The sequence below is a fragment of the Cygnus olor genome, chromosome 1 (assembly GCF_009769625.2).
Source record: "Cygnus olor isolate bCygOlo1 chromosome 1, bCygOlo1.pri.v2, whole genome shotgun sequence".
In the NCBI taxonomy this organism is placed as follows: Eukaryota; Metazoa; Chordata; class Aves; order Anseriformes; family Anatidae; genus Cygnus; species Cygnus olor.
In genome coordinates this window covers 74,532,057-74,549,929 of record NC_049169.1, presented here as the reverse complement: position 1 = coordinate 74,549,929, position 17,873 = coordinate 74,532,057, and the positions used below count along the sequence as shown (strand labels likewise).

Sequence of the window (17,873 nt, the reverse complement as noted above, 5' to 3'; positions counted from 1 at the left end):
CCCCCTCCCCATCAGGCCCCACGACCCCGACCCCGCCCGTTTCCCGTAGGCGCCGAGCGCCGCCATTTCGCGACATCCGCGCGCTGCCGGCTCCGCCCCGCCGCTTCCCCCCCCTACCACCCAATGAGGGCCGGGGGCGGTGCCGGCTGGTATGGCAGCCCAGGCGCCGCGGCGTTGAGTACCAAAGGTCACCGCCGCCAATCCTGCCGCTGCCGCCGCCGCCATGGGCACCGTATACGCTCGGGTAGGGGCTGTGCCGCGGGCAGCGGGAGGGCAAGGACCGCGGGAGGGCGGCCTCGCTGCCGCCAACAACCTCTCCCTTCGGCGACCTTCGGGCGGGTCCGGGCGGCTGCACCCGCGGGCTGAGCGCCGGGGGCGGTCGGGTTCGCTCCGGGGGCATGGGGACATGGGGGCGGCCTGTCCCGGCCGGGGGCTGCCGGCGCTGACCTTGGGGCAGTCAGCGGCCCCGCGGAGCGGCCCAGCTGTCTTTCCCCTAACGCGGCCCCAGGGAGCCGACCTGGAGGTGCCTGCAGCCGCGACATGAGTAACTGTGGTTGTAGTCCCAAATCAGAGGTGCTTCAGCCCTTTGCGCGTCTTTGTGGCTCTCCTCTGGACCCGCTCTAAGAGGTCTACATGCTTCTGTTGCTGGGGGCCCCAGAGCTGGCTGCGGCACTCCAAGTGGGGCCTCACAAGGCAGAGCAGAGGGGGGACAATCCCCTTCCTCGACCTATATCTGGCCACCCCTCTGTTGCTACAGACCAGTATGCAGTTGGCCTTCTGGGTTGCAGGCATGCACTGCTGGCACATGCCGAGCTTTTGGCCCACTAGAACCCCCAAGTCCTCTCCACAGGGCTGCTCTCAATGAGTTGTTCTCCTAGTCTGTGTTCATGTGTGGGATTGCCCTGACCTAGGTGCAGCACCTTGCACTTGGCCCTGCTGAACCTCATTACCATGACTTAAGTTATATTTTGATATTTTTCTCATATTTTTGGTTTCACATTCATCTGTCAATTGCTATTCAGTATCATGTGGATGCAGAGCATTCCATGTTTGCCTTAGAGCTATCAGGAGCAAGAAAGGACTCTGTTTATTTAACTTGTTTCTGATGTGTAACAGGAATTTGCCATTCCAGCAATCCTTAAATAATGCAGCAAGTACTGTATTAGTGACTTAAGACTAAAAGTGTATTTACAAAGTTACCCAATCCTGATTTCTGCTTTTGCAGGTAAACCTATATTCGCTCTTGCTCGATTCCATTGTCTTCTGTTAAGAGTCTTATTACTTTAGGACTCTTTCAAGTATAGTAAATAAAGCCATATTGTATTGCAAAACATTTTGATTACAACACTCACCTGAAGAGCTCTGATGGATGGGGCCTGAGGTTCTCAAACACTACTCAGAAGGATGCTTTTAAAAGACATTAAAATACAAAAGTATGTAAAAATGTACGTGAAGAAAAGTAGCGCACTGAACACACCTCTTTTCTTCATCGTTCATCATTTGCACTCCTCTTGCTCCCAAAAACCCAAGCTAAGTGTTGCCTCGCTTATTTTAAAATAATAACAAAACAACAACAAAAAAATGATAGAGTTCATATTTAACACAGGATGCATGCTTTAAAAATAAGGTTATTCTTGGAAGAGAGCAGTATTATTTTGATAAATCATGAAAGCTATTTAGCTTTCACTAAAATTGTCAGCAAGCATGTAGTTAACAAGTGTGCTGGTAATTCCCCTCACTTTAGTTGTTCTGTTTAGCTTTTTTGCCCCCCTGTGACCTGATGAACACAGGGTCAGAAACCATCATTTTTCTTTACAGAAGACAACTTGCAAATCATGGACTATATTAAATGGAGCTTTCTTGTATGCTTTCAGAGTTTGGAGCCCCTTCCAATGAGTGGGCCAGACTTTGGTGCCTTGGGAGAGGAAGCTGAGCTGGTTGAAGTTGAACCTGAAACCAAGCAGGAAATTCTTGAAAACAAAGATGCAAGTACCACATCAGCATCCTGATGTTTTTTTCTCAACAGAAATGTCTTAGTGCACTGGCATGTTTTTCCTGAGGGAATTTTCTAAACTGTGGTGTGAGACGTGAAAGAATTAAATTTAGTGCTGTAAATTTAATCTGTTGTTCTCTAGTTTCTGTCCTTTTTTAACTTGCCACAGGGATTATTATTAAGCTTTGAGCTAATAGACCTGTTTCCAGATGCTGATTTCTCCCTTCTTTCATAAGAGATTTCTGCCCTGCAATACTGTTTAGCAGCAAACTATGTAACAGTCCTTAATCTGCTTGAGTGCAGTATTAGGGGCATAGTTTAGTGGGGGATATTGGTGGTAGGGGGGTGGTTGGGACCAGATGATCTTGGAGGTCTTTTCCAACCTTAATCATTTTATGTTTAGCCATGTTTGGGTAAACTGCCACTGTGTGAATTATGTCACGATGGTAAATACTAACTTAAGCAAAAGATGTTTTTCTGTTCTGTTTTGCTTTTTATTTCATATGTAAGAGCATGTCTGCTTTGGCCCATAATAGTTTTAACCATACTAGTGGGAACAGATATCATGCATCATCGTAGTTTCTATATAATTTTCCTTATTCAATTCAGAGTTATTCCCCCTAGAAGCTTGGTAATAATTTTTTTTAATTATTATTTTGTTTTGTTTATTACATATTTATTCTGATAGCTTTTTAATTATTATTAAGTTTTAATTTAATTATTAATTTAATTATTATTTATAATTATTAATAATTAATAATTTTATAATTTATTTAATTGATATTATTATTAATTTAATTATTATACATTTGCAGTAATGGTAGGTTGTTCTTATTCTGCTATCTTATTCATTACAAATACATGAAGCATTTGCAGAGTTTTTTGGTAGTTATCCCTAAAATTATAATACACTGAAAAGATTGGAAAAATAAGGAAAATACAAATGCACTACAGTTATTGCATCAGCTAACCTGGAATCTGTTGTAATTTTTAACATAAAATGGTCTCAGATGATGAAACAGAAAGGCGAATATTTTTAAGAAAAGAGATAATGCTGTGATATTAATATGCACTTTAAACTACAAAGCTCCAGTGGTAGTAAGAATTTTAATAGTTTAAATATATATGATTTGAGGTGGGTTTTGTTTCATTTTTTTTCCTTATGTGTAGCTGATACAAGAAATGGCTAACTAAAGGCAAAGCATGTTGTTAGCTGAAGTGTCTAAATATGTTAATATGATTTCTGTGGTGACTTATTTCACCGTCTAACACTTGAGAAACCCCAGCAGCAATACTCCACTACTGTCTCTTCTGCTCTAAACAGTATTAGATTTGGTATTAGAGTTTTTTCTCTTTACTTTTCTTGTTAAAGGAACAGTTTTCCAGAAACGTAGATAGCACTGATTTCTCATGATGTAGGCTAGCAGTAATTAACCTAGGAATCTTCAGGATTTTTTTCACTTAAAACAAAAAAAAAAAAGTTTTTTTTATGTATAGCTGTTTTTGATGCTCATTGTTAGATGCAAGCTCAGTATTTGTGTTTCAACATGTGTTACTTTTAGGTGGTTGTTCAGCATGTACACTTAGATGGACTTGGAAGGACCAAAGATGACATTATCATGTATGAAATCTCTGATGTTTTCAAGGCTAAAAATCTCATTGATGTAAGTACTATAGTGAATAACACCTCGTATTTAAAAATTCAGGTTATGGTTTTCTGTCTTCCTGCATTGGGCTACTCTCCTCAGATGTGATGCAACTTTGCCAAGTTTTGTGATGATTCTAAACTTGTCATGTGGAAGACAAACTTAAATGTGCAATACTGGCAGATATTGTATTTTCTGATGTGTTGAGCTCAAAGGCATTGAGACATGGCAGACAGTAATCGCATATTTTCAGCTTCACCATTCCTGTTTGAGAATTGCTAACTGTGTAGGGGACATTTTCAATTAATTTGCTTAAGAAAAGTTACTGGAGCTCAGCAAAAATGACCAGTGGCAGTCTCCACAATGGATGAAAGCGTAAGTTAGGCTGTGTGTCCTTGCACTTCTAGGTGGTGATTTCTTCTGGAGTGCAGCTGGCAGTAAATTATCTTGCTCTGGCTGTGCAGGTCAAGTACACCATGAAGACAAAATTCTTGTTTTGTGTGTATTTTCTGAGTATATGTCCCCATGTAGTGCTTGATTATGCAACTGAATTCATCATGAGATTCACTGGGTTTTATCTCCAGTTGGGGCAGAAAAAGAGTATGTGTGTGAAATTACGGATGAAGTGTGCATGCCAACTTTTAATTTAGACATGTTTCCTTTTAGTACTATAAGAAGTGCAAAGGAGTCATCAAGTCTTTACGTGTAAGCTGGTCCAGATTTTAATAGATTAGGATGTGTTTGTTTTGTTCTGCTTTTGTGAAAAGCATGGGTCCAGTAAATAGATGTGTAAGATTTAAGTACTGAAACCAATTTGAATAATAGGTTTAAGCATCCTAACAATTAGGATGCAAGCTAGGTAGGAAATTAAGCCAGATGCTCTGGGTTTAATTGCTTGATAGATTTGAATGTTAAAGTGGGTTGTGATTATTTTGAAGGCACATATATATATGTATATATCTGTGCATACAAAATCTGTGAATATTGCGTGACTTAGCAGTATCTTGTTTTATACTAGTTATTTTAGTAAGCTGAAAGACTGAGCTTCTTATCTCATCCTGTAGGTAATGAGAAAATCACATGAAGCTCGTGAAAAGTTGCTTCGTCTAGGAATCTTTAGACAGGTAGAGGTTTTGATTGATACCTGTCAAGGTATGTATTGCCTCATTAATTCTCACCTTTTTTTCATACACACATAGACACACACATACTTATAATGTACATTTCCCTGTGCTATAGGTCAGGCATTTTTTGTGTATATAACTTACAAAGGTATATGAGAGAGCTTTGTATATTTTAGGTATACATGTAGGTGTGCTATATATAAGGATGTATGTGCCTACATCCGATATCTGCACGAAAAAGATGCATTTGCCTGTGGCTGCATATATGCGTATGATTATTACTTGTATATATGCAAAAATGAGTGAATTTCAAGCATTGAAATAATTACAGTACACATCCCTTAATGCAAAATTTCAGAGGAAGGATAAATGCTTGAGGAAAAGCTTGAAAGTACCTCCTGTACTTCCATGTATTAAACTCACTTAAGTGATATTATATCAACACATTTGTTGTGCTTAATGGAAATACTAGTACTTGTATCAGTGCTTGTAATTAAAAATGGTCTTATACATATGGGGCAGCTGAGTGTGTGCAGGTTGCTCAATAAGGCTAATTTGGCATGTCCAGTCTTGTAATTGCTTTGCAACCTCAGTGTTCTTTTCAGCAGAACAAAGTGGCATTATTGAGAAGGAAATGCAGTGCAGTTGCACAGGCTGTTAGTGATGGGCTGCTGTCCCAGTTGCTTCAAGCAGAATTAGGTACCCCTGACAGCTGTATTTTTTGAACAGCTGCCTCAGCCAGAGTCCTGAGGGAACTGGATAGCTTGTGTTGTCCAGCACTTAGCCACAAAGTGCTGGGAGCTCTGCTCTAGTTGACAGCATTATTCTTGACATGTCTGGACCACTTTAATTTCTATTTCTTGTAACATAAGAATTTGTGTATGGCTTTGTTTTTAGTGGCTAGGTAATAAATCTTGCTAATTCATTATTAAATTAGCATGTTGATGATTAAAGCCAGACACGCTTTGAATGAACGAAATTCTGAATGCACATCCAAACAACATCTCAGAATCATAGAATATCCTCAGTTGGAAGGGACCCACAAGGATCAGTGAGTCCAACTCCTGGCTCCACACAGGACCACCCAAAAATCAAATCAGACCCCATGTCTGAGGGCGTTGTCCAAATGCCTCTTGAACTCTGGCAGGCTTGGTAGTGTGACTGCTTCTCTTCCTCATACATCTGGCCTTCTAGACCCTTCACCATCTTTTCCTCGATCTGTTTATCTTTGTAATGTAGGGGTTTTATTATTGTTCAATTCAACCAGTTTTCAAAAAAAAAAAAAATCAAGGAATCTTATGTCTGTGGGTTTGGTTTTTTAGTTGGTTGGTTTTTTTAAGTAGCCCTCTAGAGATGATGCTTTTTATTTATTTAGGAGATGATGCCCTTCCAAATGGTTTAGATGTAACCTTTGAGGTAACAGAATTAAGAAGACTAACTGGAAGCTATAACACTATGGTTGGCAACAACGAAGGCAGTATGGTATGGATCATTTCAAATATTTATTGATTCCTTTTGATATTCCTCTTACTTTCATGCTTCAAACCTAGCAAGGAATTTGATGATTAAATAAGTGAGGACTTGATCGAAGCCAAATTATTTTCTTGATCCAGCTTTACTAAGGCTTTGTCAGACTTTTGTCTGTAAAGAGCCTTTGTATTAGTCAGGCTTTCACTCAGCAAAAGCCTGTTTCACATGAGGGAAGAACTTCGTATAAACACAAATTAGTTATTCCACCTCAGTATGTTATTTTTTTTAATTGTTAAAATTACTTTGGTTATTTATTGATAGTATTTAAGATGCTTTATCTACTAGAGAAGCCATTAAGCAGTTTGGCATCTAGCTTCTATGAGAATTATTTAAATGTTTTTTCTTCTCAATCAGAATGCTTTAGGTTTGACTTAAAAATTGTTCTAATTTTTCACTTATTTTAGCTCAGTAGCAGTTATTCTGGGTTGCAGAATGCTAGGTTTTTCCATGACCATTATAAACCATGGAACTTATTTCCATTTTATTCACTTAAGAATGCATCAGATTAAAATACGGTGTGAGAAGTATTTACCAACTGACACTAAAAGTAACAGACATACTGTTCTGTTAACATGACTTTAACAGTGGCGCTAGTTTAAGTAGATCCTGCTTTCATGTGCTCATTCCTGCACCTGTTGTGCCTTCTCATGTGCACAGTGCAGCTCTTCTTGGGCCTGCTAGATAAGCCAGATCAAGGGACTCATCCTTTTCTTCTGAGGGGTATTTTTAACCTGGATAAGATACTGCACAAGTCGGGTAATGGTGTTTTGTGAGTGCAGGGCAAATAGTAACTGAGTGAACTGAGAAACGGTTATGCAGTTCTGCCACTGAGATCAATGCCCAGGATATCATGGTCTGAATGAAATTGGTACAGAATTCTACTGGAACTGGCTCTTACCTGATTTGGGGCAGCTCCTGGTCTTCTCTTGGTGAGACCACCCCTGCAGCCCCCTTGCTATGACAACCTTGCCACATAAACCCAATGCTCGGTTCTAGTGCAATTTGAAAACAGTCTGAAAACTACTTTGGTTTCTCTTTTTTTACTCAGCTTCCCTATCAATTTAATTTTTATTTGTTACAGAGAAGTAAAACACTTGAATAATATAAAAGCATGTTCATGTATACACTAGTTGTGGCAGCAGGGATTGTTTCTTTAAGAGTTAAATTGATTTGACATCTATTCTAATCCCTTAAATTCATCTGAAGTCTGTTGATATAATATTTTGTACTAATAGCCCTTTGGATTAATGGTTTCTGGTTGGATAATTGCATAGTAGCCACCATCACAAAGTTCAGATGACTGATTTCCTTTCAATAGCTGTTAGCTTTAAAAACCTGATCGACTTTGTCTTTTTATAGTTATTTTAAAATAGCGCACACAACAGAACAATCCTGGATGTATCTGCGATTGGGGGAAACTTGTTCCATCATTTCTGCCAAAGGGCCAAGTACTGTGAATAGGATACAGGGAATTTTTGTCTGAACAAGAAAACATTTAACTATAGTTTCTGGAAAATTGTGATGGTACGTTGTGCTGCTGTCAGGACTGATTGCAAAAATATTTTGTTTCTCAAAACAAAAATACCAGGGAGTGGCTCTGTATTGATGATTCTCCATCGGCTTACTGATGTGGTACCAATGAACCCTACCTGGCAGGTAGTTTTCCTGATGATCAGCTGGAAACTCTGCAGTTGCCAAATACTTGTTATCCTGTGCTTCCAGACTGGCTGGGAAATTTTGCTTGAGATAACAGCAGTACTGATGATACAGTGAGAATGCAGGTTATGTCAGCAGGTATTGGACAGCACTAAAAATTGGATGATGATACTAAATGTAACTTGTGCTACTGCGATGGCTGCTGCCAGTGCAAAGAGAAACCTAATTTACAAGAACAACACATTCAGTTACAAGTATTTTTTAATGTCTTTATTTCTCATTCTTAGGGTAGATGCGCATACCTTCAGCATATGATTAAGACACAACTTAGCGAACTGTTAACTATGTAATGTTGGTTTTTTTTTTTTAATTTATGTAGGTACTTGGGCTCAAGTTCCCCAATCTCTTTGGACGTGCAGAAAAGGTAACCTTCCAGTTCTCATATGGAACAAAGGAAACTTCATATGGCCTGTCATTCTTCAAACCACAGCCTGGAAACTTTGAAAGAAAGTAGGGAATGCATTTCTAAGTATTTCTTTTTTAATGAAGAAATATAAAACAATTATTAAGATATTTCATTGAGTAATAACTAAAATTATTCCTTTGCTGAGGGTCTGTTAGTCTTTAAGTAATGTAGTAGGTCTGGTTTCTTAATTTTTTTTGTGATAATGTAAAACTCCATCTACTTAAGTAGTTTCACTTTCAAATCTACCACTAATGTTGTTTCAGTTTTTCAGTTAACCTGTATAAAGTAACTGGACAGTTCCCTTGGAGCTCTCTTCGTGAAACTGATAGAGGAATATCAACAGAACTTAATGTAAGTGTAGCAGAGGCGTTTGTGGAATACATGCTTCATTTACATTTAATTCAGCTCACAAATATTTGCAAATATATTGCAAATATTTGCTTTACTTTGTGAAAAGTGACTGAAACACTTGTGCACAGGGCAAATTTGTCATTATTTAAAAGATGTCAATAATTTTAAAATGGCAGAGGTAATACATTGTAAGTCTTTCTTAGAATGTAATTTTATTTTCGCCATATAAAAATGCCCAATGTGTTTTTCTTCACATTTTTAATGTTTAAAGCAGCATTTTAGAAAGGCAGGTGGTTGTCGCACTCAATCCAGTTCAAGATATTTTTTTTCAAACTCTCTTGGTTGGAGCAGAATTATTCCCACATGAAAAATTATTTCTCTCTGATACGAGAAGTTTGGAAAGAAAAAGCGTAGACTCATGTATAAATAAGACTTGAGAGAGGGAGATGTTTATTTTAATTTTGTAGCAAAATTGCCTTTTTTTTTTTTGTAGTTTCCAATCTGGAAGACCAATCACACACTGAAGTGGGAGGGTGTGTGGAGAGAGCTTGGATGCCTTGGTAGAACAGCATCCTTCTCTGTTCGAGAAGAAAGTGGACACTCTCTGAAATCTTCCCTCTCTGTAAGGCTTTTACCCATTTTAAACGTGGCATGTGTTATTGTGAGTAATCTCATATTTTGAATGATTGCAAAGGAGCTTTTTGTCTTATTTCCTAGTAGGTAGTATGTTTTATTTCAGATGTCTTCTGCCATGTTTGGTCATTCACACAGAGTCATCCAGGAGGTCCAAAGAGAAAACACTTTGAAAAAATGACTGTTGCATTTTAACTGTTACATAGGCTGGCCCATTCTTTCTTCGAGGCTGTATAAGAGAACCTCCTTGTCATCTGCCATCTATTTTTGCAGTATTATCTTACTTTGCAGAAGACAGGATCAGTAATGTTCTTCATCCTATGGTTGTACTGCTGTTTCTGAATATTGTTCTGCTGTTTCTAAAGACAAGCAAACAAAAATTGCTTGTAATCTTTGATCTGTAGGTCACATTGTAGGGGATGAATTTTGTGACGGTAACTGCAAATAGTTTGTGATACACACTGAGGCGTTGTTGCCATATTTCTGATGTTTACCACGACCCAAAGTTATAAATATATATGATGTGGCCTCTAAAGTCAAAACGAAGTTATTCTGTAGGAATATTGTTTCCAAATCCACAGAGTTACGCAAGCCTTAGCTGGAGCTGTGGTTGTCTTCCACTATGTGCACAGGTTTTGACTGAAAATAATAGTGTCACTATGTGGTATTCAATAGATAAGAGAACTGAAAAATAATCAGTTGATTCTTTTCAGCATGCCATGGTAATTGATTCCCGGAACTCTACAATCTTGCCAAAAAGAGGTGCTTTGCTGAAAATTAATCAGGTAGTATTAAATCATTTATACATAATTGGATATTTTATGTGTGTTTGAGTAACTCCTATTTTATCTAACTACTGTTCGTATTAAAAAATGCCTAAAGTTAAATTAATTGTAAATTGACTAGGATACAGTGAAGGCTAGTAGTTACTTTTTAAAAATCATGATTTTTTTTAATGGAAGCAAATTTTCATTTGTATACCATTGGTAAAACAATGCAACTCATTTCTTGCCATTAGCACTAAATTATTTATTAGCTGAGATGCATTATCACTGACGGTTTCTACACTCGATGGCAGATATTAGTCTCCTGTTTCCTATCACTGCATTGCAAAGCTACCAGACTGTGGTCATATTGCTACTTAGGAAGTTTGCAAATCTTAGAATTACAATTGAAAGATAGGGTAAAAATAACTCTCAAAGGCATATACACATGTATCATTTTAACACAGAAAATGGCTTTTACTCTTGTTATGTTTAGAGCTTTTAGAAAAGCTGGCTTTTCTGCTGTATGGGTTAATGCTTCCAGAAGCATTAACTTCTGGAGTGTTTCAGAAGCAGACTGCTTTGAAATGCCATTGGAACTAGAAGTGCTGCTGTTCTGTAAGCAGCAGTGAACTATTCTGATTGAGTAAGAAAAGGTGGTTATAATTCAGGATTTAGTTAGCATATTGTTACGTGCTGCCTGTACGCTGCTTCAGTCACTTATTCTATTCAGCTAGCGTTGGTGTAATACAGTCATTTGTCTTTGGTTTTTCAGTCCTGTTTTAGTGCGTATGAAATCTCAGGTCCTAGGTAAATAAAATGAGGTTTGATTTCAGGTGCTGAATTTTCAAGCTCTATTCTCTTGTGCCCTCATTTGTGGAAATGGTTTAGAAAGCAATAGCCTTGCACAGTATTTGGGGGAAAGAAAAAGTTCTGAGGGTTATGCATGTTTTTTCATTGCTCCAAAACTCAGGTGTCTCAATATCCAATGTCTGTGTTTCTTATTCAGAAAACACTGCTTATGATGATGCAGGCATGATGAATTTGTGTTGGAAGAAACACATAATACCCTTTACAGCTTTAAATTTCTGTCTTTGCAGGAGCTGGCTGGCTATACAGGTGGAGATGTGAGATTTCTGAAAGAAGATTTTGAATTTCAGTTGAATAAGCAACTTCTCTGGGATTCGGTAATTTTTTAAAAAGATATCTTATTAATTGAATTAACAAATGAGGTTATTGAATCAGTGTCTTATGATGATTTTCACCATGGATTACAAAATATGATGAAAGTGAAAGATTGATGATGTTGATACTTTGATTTGTATTTTTGGAAATGAAATACTTTTATTTTATATGTTTTAACTTTTATATGTTATAACCATGTACAGTCATGTGAGAAGTGGACAGTTTGTAAAGGGCTTGTCTGACAGCTAACAGTAGAAACTATTTTCCTTTCAGAGGGAATGCTGGGCATGTCTGTTTTTTGTAATCATTCGTTAGAGTGATTTTTGAAAAACTGAACTACAGCCTTTATTCTGTCTTTTTTACCTGCTTATATATAGTCTGGCTAATCTTGATTTAGTTGGCTTTTGTCATCGTAAATTATGAATATATGCCTACTAATTCTGGAAACATAGTGTGTATTATATGGTAATTATTTCTTCTATGTAAAATTATCAGGAAGTAGTGGGAAAACTGATTTCACTACAACACTAAGCATGAACCACAACGTTTTGAACTTCTTCGTATTTATGTACAGTGAATGATAGAAGCTTCAATAAGAAAAATACATGGAAGTGTAAGAAGTCTGTGTTAGACTCCAGTCTGCCACCCTGTAGGCAGAGCACATTTTATGGTCTGGTATCTATATTAGTTCTTCGGTTTGGAGTCACTGTGCAGTTCTGAAGCAAATTCCTGTATCATCCCCCCTTATGATGTCTTGATTAGATTGACAGAGCAGTTCTTGTGGACACCAACCAGGTTCTCTTGAGAGGAAACTACACTGGATTCTACATCAAGTTCACGCTTTTGTATTCTAGTTTCTTATGAGAACATAGAGCTCTTAAGTCCCAGGCAGCTTTAACAGTATAGACATAATATTAGGCTGAAATGGGTGTTTTTCTATTTACTGAAATAAGAATTTCACTATGTCCTAGAAATATTTCTGTCTGTATATAAAAAGATGTTCTTTATCACATGGAGATTATGCAGTATGTTCCTGATAAATGGGTGTGGAATTAACAGAGCAATTTCCATTGTGAATATTTAAAAGCAGAACTAACAATAATTTCTACCCCAGGATCCAAAAATAAAAAATAAAAAATGTTGAGACAATCTTTGCCTCTTAATAGCATTTTAAGAAATATTTGAATGATGAAGAAATTTTAGGAGCCTGGGAAAATGTTAACATAATGCCAACACAAACTGAAAAACTCAAAGCTACTTCTGTAGTGCGCATATTTATCAACCAGTGCTGTAAGGAACTGTTGGTCTGCTCTTCCATGCTTTTATTCGGAGTAGACTCTGTGCAATGCAGTTTTAAGAATTATCAGTGAGACCAACATGAAAGAGCATTTTAAGGCAATTTGCTATACCCTTTTCTTATCACATCATTATATGCGCACCTTTCATGTGATGGAAGAAAGGGCATTGCCTGATGTGTACTTCTAGGCATTTTATATATATTTGCTGACCTTCAGCTGATCAAGACAGGATATCCTACTATGAAGTAACTCAATGACTTCTTGGTTACGTAAAAAGGATTTTGTTCTTTCCCATGGCTACTAATATGGCTACACTGTGAATGAAAGTGAAGCAAATCTCGTCATAACGTGTACATAATTTTCTGTAATCCATTGTCCATGAGTGTGGACTTGGGTACAACTGGCCTTTGCATGTGCTGTGTAATGAGATGTGCTTGTACCTCATGATGAGTTCACATGTGCTTATGACAGGGGAGGTGTCTGGGACTCTCAGGGCAGAACATAGCAGGAGTGGTGTGTAGACCAGGGGAATTATCCAACACTTGTAGCCTTGGTATTACCAATAGATCTCACCATTTGGTAGTAGTACTTCTACTTTGTACACAGACAAGAGGCAAACGATTAAATGTGTTTGTTAGAGTGTCTGGCCCCCAAGAACTAGATAAATAAGCAGTAATTATTTATATGGAATGTATGTCAACATAGTGAGTTATGGAAGATAGTTTCATTTACTTACAAGGCTAATTTGCAGGCAGGTAATAATTGTACTTTACTGGTAGCTATTTGCTTCTACAGGTTTAACGTTGCCAGGAGTAATTTATGTCAACAGGTGTTGTCTTATTTCAAGGCATGAAAATTGTAAGTAAGTAGGAGCTGCATGAGCGTTTCCTTAGCTATTGTGAAAGTAGCACTTGGTTTAAAAAGTCCTACTTCAAGATGTAGCACTGCATAGTGTAGAAAGAGGGCAGCAACGATCAAGAGTTTCCTGAAAATACAGTTATTGAAGGTGTGATATCCATGCACGCACTGTGATCATTTATAACTTTCTGTCAGACTAATCGGAGCTCTGCCTTCACTAAGCAATGGAAATTTACTAATACCATTTTAGGGAAACTAAATAATATGTATGTGTTAAAAAATAATAATTTTTTTTTTTTCCTCCAAAGGTTTTTTTCGGCATCACTTTGGGGTGGAGTGGTAGTACCTATTGGAGACAAGCCATCCAGTATAGCTGATAGGCAAGTTTCTTTGTTTGTTCATTCTAAATGTTTCTTAATTTCTTGCAATCAACCCAGGTAATGTATGAAAAAGGGTATAACAGAAGAGAGAAGCAGAAGTAGCTCTGACTTTGAGGATAATAAAATAAACTTAAAATTTGCTTTAGTTGCATATTAATAATCAAACAAGTCTTCTGTTTTCATTTTCATATTGGGGAGGGATAAATTTATAATTTGCTAACTAGTAGCTCTGTCTGCCAATGTTTGCAATTGCAAACGAGTATTTACCATCTCCAAAATTTCATATGGGCATAGTTAACACTGTAGGTATCTTTACCTAAAAAGTCAAGTTACATTATAGCTTTACTTCTAATTTTGCCCTCCGACACCTCCTTTTAAAGATCACTAGCAGAAAGCATTTAGACTTAAATTATTTACAAGAAGTGCTAAATGTCAGTTGTGTTAACTTTGCATGTAATGGATCTTAACTAGAGTATTTCTATCAAAATTCTTACAACAGACTGAGATTCAGGGTTCCGATTCTTCGATTCTTCCGATTCTGGGGTACCTTCCATTTTTGTCTTTATAAACGATGGAAAACTAGTTTTGATGTTTAATACTTGATTTAGTTTGAAATTTTTGCTAAATGTATCAGTATTTGATTTTTATATAATTTCTTTTATTCTTTAAATGCACTTTACAACGCTTTTTATAAGGTCACCTGTAACTCTGAAAAGCAATGTTAAAAGTATGAGTAGATAGTTTCAAATACACCCTTACAAGTAAAGCATTAAACTAAATCTGACTGTATTCGCTAGGTTTTACCTTGGTGGACCAACAAGTGTGCGAGGATTCAGTATTACAGCATTGGACCCCAGAATGAAGGTCTGAAACATTTATATCCCACTCTTCTAACAATACTGAAAATATTACCATGTAACAAAGACATAAATTCTATCCTTAGCTTTTCATAGCTTTAGAATAATTGCTCCCTTTCAGGGCTTGTTAGGTCTTTGATCTGTCATTATATATTAGTTTTCAGTGGAAAAAAAGTCCAGTAGCTCTTAGTTAAGACATAGTTACTTCTATAAACCACCACCTGTGTTGTACTTGCATAGGTTACTGTTACATTTGTTTCTCTTTGTACTGACTTTTGTGTATAAAAAAATACACACCATTTTCTAATGTTTCTTAAGGGAATTTCACCAGAGCATATTTTTTTTCCTAAAATAAGTCAAGTAGGTGCCAGAGCTCCCTCTTCCCCCTTCCTTCCTCCCCCTTCCTTTAGGAACAACTCGGGGATGTACCTTCCTTTAGGAACAACTCGGGGATTGTACCTTTAAGAGCTGGGTCTTTTCGTGTATTCCACAGTAAATGCTTTGATTTCTGCATTTCCATAAATAGGTGATTACTTGGGAGGAGATGCCTACTGGGCTGGAGGCTTGCATCTGTACACTCCTCTACCTTTCCGGCCTGGTCGGGGAGGTTTTGGAGAACCTTTTCCGAACACATTTCTTCCTCAATGCTGGAAACCTCTGCAATCTTAACTATGGTAAAACTCAGTAGACTTGTAAAGTAGAAGAGGACTGTTTGAGTATTTATTCAAAAGCAATTTGTTTACTACCCATATTTGGAGGCTGTCAAAAAGCTGTTGCTGTTAACTTGTATGTTTGACAGATTGCCAGTGTTTTGTTTTTGTTTTTTTACTCCTTGCATAAATCATAGCACAACTTAATATGAAAGAGAGCTAGGATGGCAACAGCAGAATCTGTGAATTGGTGGTGTTCATAAACTAGTGTGGGGTAGTTGATTCATGCCTGCTATTTTATAACATTCTAAAAGGAGACTGGAAAGTGATGTTACAGTGATACTCTCATGTTTTTGGGGATGGACTAAATAAAAAGTGGTGGCATTAGAGGATAGAAGGAGGTATGGTAGTTGAAGGGATTTTTCTTTGATGCTCAGCTAGGCCCCAAACAACAGTAACACTGGGCAAACTTCAGCCTAGTTTTATTACTGAGAGTGATGTTACATGGTACAGAACATCCCATCAGTTGGTTTTGGTCAGCTGTCCCAGGTGCTTTCCCTCTGCTTCTCATCCATTGCCCACCTATTTGCTGGGGGGAATGACAGAGTGAGATATGGAGAAAGCCTTGGTACTGGCGTAAGTAATGTTCAGTAATAGCTGAAACATCAATGTGTTATCAACACTGTCCTGGTTACAAATCCAAAACATAGCACCATAATACCTGTATGGGCTGCTATGAAGAAAATTAACTCTATCCCAGTACAGGGATATTGTGATATTTGATAAAGTTTCCTTTGCTTGATGAAGAGAGGTGGCATCCATGTGGGAGGGTTGTACTTTATGCAGTGAAAAAAAACAGATGAATCAGATTTAAAACTAGCAGAGAGATGCTAAAGACTTTTAGTTCAGTTTTAGTACTCATTTCTGGATTCATGCAAGTAAGTGCCCTGTGGTGGGAAAGGAAGCTCAAACAGAATCTTAGAAGTGGGTAGTTTGAGTCCAAACTACTTGGCATTTACAAGATTCGTGGGTAATAAATTTGTAATCTGCAGGAGGTGCTCCCAAGTAGTCTGTTTCCTAGCTCTGGCATTGAAAGCTTGTCTTTGAACATCTTGGCAATCTACTTTGATTCTTGTTCTGCTGGTCTTTTGCTTTCAGGTGATGGTCCCAGAGCTCACCTGCAGAAGCTGGCAGAGTATATCCGATGGTCTTATGGTGCCGGAATAGTGCTCCGACTTGGAAACATTGCTAGATTGGAACTTAATTACTGTTGCCCCATGGGAGTACAGTCTGGTGACAGGTTTGTTTTTTACACCAATTTCTTTAATAGTAACTAGTTTTAAAAGTGACTGCACTTCTGTATGGTTTTGGCAGAGAGAACTGCTGTCTTTTGTTTATTCAGTGACAGTTTAGAGATTTTTTTTCAGTACTTGATGCTCTTTTCTTTCAGCTGGTTATATTATGTTGGTTTCACAATACTTCTTAGCTTAAACCTGTTTATATCAGGTTTTAGAGTTCATTTAACTTGAGATCAGGTGTTGAAAAGTATGAATAGCTATGTAGCAGGTTTAATTTCTTTAGGGGAAATGATCACTCAAACAGCTCATGGGATTTTCCTAAGCCTTCCAAAAACAAATGATTGGATAAATAGCAAGGTCACGTCTTTGCTTGAAAAATGAACGCAAGTGTAACTGTATAGATAAAGGGAGAACAAATTAATTTGTTAGCAACCAATTATCCTACACCAAGCAAATATTAAAATATGTAATAGAAAAGCTTCATTGGGGTTGCTCTTGCCTGCGAAGTACCATGAATATTGTAGGAGAAACTCTGTTTTGTACAGGAATCAGATTATGTTCCTACTTGTCATTCATGTGAAATGTGAACAAATAACAGCAATTTGAAAATTATGGGGCTTTATTTACAAATGTAAGCGCTCCATATGGATGACAGATTGGCAAAGCATTTATTTAAAAGAGCCTTTGTCAGCTGAAGTTTGAACTGTAACTTTCCAGAGACTGAAAGCCTTGGAAATCTGTGGGTAAGGAGAATTAATTTTAATTTCATCAGTACGCTATAAATCACTTATGTTGTTTATTATTTGTGTCTTTCAGGATATGTGATGGTGTTCAGTTTGGAGGCAGGAATCAGATTCCTATAATATAGAAATGATTTACATCAGTAATATGAAGTTGAGCTCTGTAATTGAAATTAAGACTATAATACAGCTCGATATGGTCCTATTTTTTTCTTTAAATACTGATACACATTTGAGTGGTTTACCTCAGACTCCACAAGAAACTATATTAAAAGAATTATGCTCTGAAGGTTCATTGTACCTCTGATTCTTATCAAAGATGGGAGAATGTTCATAAGATTCTAGCTATTTTAATTTATAGTTTTACTTAGTAGTAGTTTCTTAAAAAGTTAGACAGTTGTGTTGGAAATTGGTTCTTGAATACATTCGACATGACTGTAATTG

At 37.5% G+C, this 17,873-nt stretch overlaps 1 protein-coding gene across 1 annotated transcript; it reads left to right on the top strand.

Moving 5' to 3' along the window:
• The first annotated feature begins 86 nt into the window (after window positions 1–86).
• Window positions 87–17,714, top strand: SAMM50 (SAMM50 sorting and assembly machinery component). The gene is given in 18 exon segments (XM_040565576.1): window positions 87–244; window positions 1,875–1,985; window positions 3,556–3,657; window positions 4,704–4,791; window positions 6,139–6,245; window positions 8,329–8,459; window positions 8,679–8,766; window positions 9,260–9,388; window positions 10,113–10,184; window positions 11,264–11,351; window positions 13,815–13,884; window positions 14,682–14,719; window positions 14,722–14,748; window positions 15,268–15,359; window positions 15,361–15,415; window positions 16,550–16,691; window positions 17,506–17,530; window positions 17,532–17,714. Coding segments are annotated over 18 exon segments (1,407 nt in total). The 5' UTR covers window positions 87–223; the 3' UTR covers window positions 17,553–17,714.
• The last annotated feature ends 159 nt before the right edge of the window (window positions 17,715–17,873 follow it).